At 34.8% G+C, this 2,500-nt stretch overlaps 1 protein-coding gene across 1 annotated transcript in view; it reads right to left on the bottom strand.

Moving 5' to 3' along the window:
* Positions 1-2,500, bottom strand: part of LOC117117841 (metabotropic glutamate receptor 3-like) — a 48,510-nt gene that overhangs the window by 44,684 nt on the left and 1,326 nt on the right. The window contains exon 2 of the mRNA XM_033262317.1: positions 574-790. Within this exon, the coding sequence (XP_033118208.1) occupies positions 574-790 (217 nt within the window). The remainder of the gene's footprint in view (positions 1-573; positions 791-2,500) is intronic.

Genomic DNA, 2,500 nt, shown 5'->3' with positions numbered 1-2,500 from the left:
CTGACCAATCAGAACGTCGCTAACGTTACGCGAATGTCCCACAAACTCACGTATGTCCCACAAACGCTCATGTTTTTACGTTTGTTTATGCCATATTTTTACTTTGATATTTGAATTACTTAGTTTGTATGGATATAAATTATTAGCTATGAAAATTAGAGCAAATGTTTTCTCGCCACAAACGCAATAACAACTCCGTTCATATTATTCTTTGTACTGTATATACCTATAAATTGGCTGTTGTTCAGAACAATTTTTTTAAAAGTGAAAACAAAATCCTCTAAATCAACCAACACTGAAATGTTTCTGTATGTAAGTCCTATTGAAATCTAATGACTGATTTGATATTTTAAAATAAAACCCTTTCCAGCTTATCGAATTTTATTTGACAAAAACATGTAACATACCTTTAATATGGCCATGATAACATCACATCATGACCATATATAGGCACATCATGACTATATATGGGTATACAGTTTTTGTCAAAGAAATTTGATAGTACGTGTGGACGAAATTTAAGAAACCTATATTTTCTATTTGATTCTTCATTAACTTTTTGCTATTGTTTACCTGTGTTTCGAGTGAGGTTGATGAAGGCGTCTATACCATTCTCGCCATACTCGCCGGCCTCTGCCACCGTCGAGACGTACGTCCATCCCATGAACTTAATGATATCAAACATGGCCTGGCTCTGAAATGTGTCCGGGGGCACAACTCGTAAGAAGTAATCGAACCGCATTTTATCGCTTAACTCGGGGCTTGTAGACGCATAGCTAATCTGAGGAATCTAGGGAAAAAGAATGAATTCGCTCTCAATTTCTGATAGCATGTTAAAAAAATGACCTGATAAATTTTAACTTAGAGACTCAGTATATGCAATAAAAGATGGAACACAAGCGATCAAAAAATTGCAGATTGCCAGACGATCGATATCGTAAGCAGTTTGCATCGAGTAAGTGCAGTGTGTCCAATTCGATCTTTTACTGTAGATAGTTTACATTCACTCAAATATATATATATATATATATATATATATATATATATATATAGTGTGTGTGTGTGTGTGTTTGTGTGTAATAATAGAGATCTCGACTTTATAAGTCGTTATCTTTTCACTAATTGCATCGTATATTTAGACTACCAATTGTCATTATGACAATTACAGTACTTCATTCACTCAGACGTTTATATGTCTGACATTTTGTTTATTTCACTCTGTTGTTAGTTATAGGCCTTATTACCTGCCATCAACCGTAGCCATTAAACTGTTTAACAAAGACCGTAACACCTTAATTTTGTCAGTGCTTAAACATTATTGTTGTTGTTGATGATGATGTTTCAGCAATGACGAAGTCTTCAGGATCAAGACGAAATATTTTCAACATAAAGAAAGCATGCAACGTGGATGTTTGGTAAACAGATTCATTTATTATTTAAGATGATAATTCTGTGAAATGTGTCCTTCGACAAGATATGATACAAACAGCAACAATAAAGAGAACCATCGTCTTTAATTGTATTTAACTCTACAATTCATTATGCTATAATTTACATTGCAGCCCTAAGTTCAATATGAATAGAGGATGAACAGAATTGTTAAACAAACTAACCAGCAGAATATTTAAATCTTTTGAGGAATAATTGTATATATTAGGCCTAAGTATTTTCGTAGGCTAAATAGACATTTACTCGTAAAATAAATCCACCTATCGGCTTTTGGTTGCGATCAATGCTAATAAGCATTTCTTTTTGTATCTTGCGCTTTATAAACTTAAAACCATTACCATTATTCGTAATATCTATTCATTTATCGTCTTGTTTTCGATCAATATTATATATGAAATCAAAATAAGAAAGCAAAAAAAGGACTTGAACATAAGATGTTATACCACTGAAGAAGGGAAGGTGATTATAAAGCCGTGCAACTCACTGCCCACGACGGTCGTCGCCCGACGCGTTTGTAGTATGGAGAACGCAACGCCACGACGCGCGCGCAAATGATCGTTTTTTGATGAGTTCCGTTCAGACTGCCACCTATAATCAGCAGTCGAATTCGTCGTACGACGCAGTGTGCACCCGGATTAAGGGATTCTCAATACTCTGTTATGTATTTTGAGGCTTTTGGCTGCATTGAAGCAGATACTGACATGCTTTGTCAAAACTGAACCTGAACCGAAGATCCTAGAATGTTAAAACAGAGCATCACCATGTCAAAAGTCACGCTGATGCTAACGACAATGACAGTTGCCCATGCTTTTAAGTTATACGATATATCTCTCAGATTAATATAAAAGTTTATATATATATATTTTTTTTTTTCTAGCCGTACCTATTGTGTAACAGAATGTATCTGGCTGTATTTGAATCTGATTAGCCATGAAGCCACTGTGGTCTAATGGTTATGACGCTCGCCTAGACAGCGAGAGGTCGCAGGTTCGAATTCCGTCTGAAGAATTTTATTACACAATTTATTTATTTATTTATATGAGCTATATAT

Source organism: Anneissia japonica, unplaced genomic scaffold (genome assembly GCF_011630105.1).
Source record: "Anneissia japonica isolate Jap-2015-1 unplaced genomic scaffold, ASM1163010v1 scaffold288248_len282104_cov177, whole genome shotgun sequence".
Taxonomy (NCBI): Eukaryota; Metazoa; Echinodermata; class Crinoidea; order Comatulida; family Comatulidae; genus Anneissia; species Anneissia japonica.
This window is presented reverse-complemented; position numbering and strand designations above follow the sequence as displayed.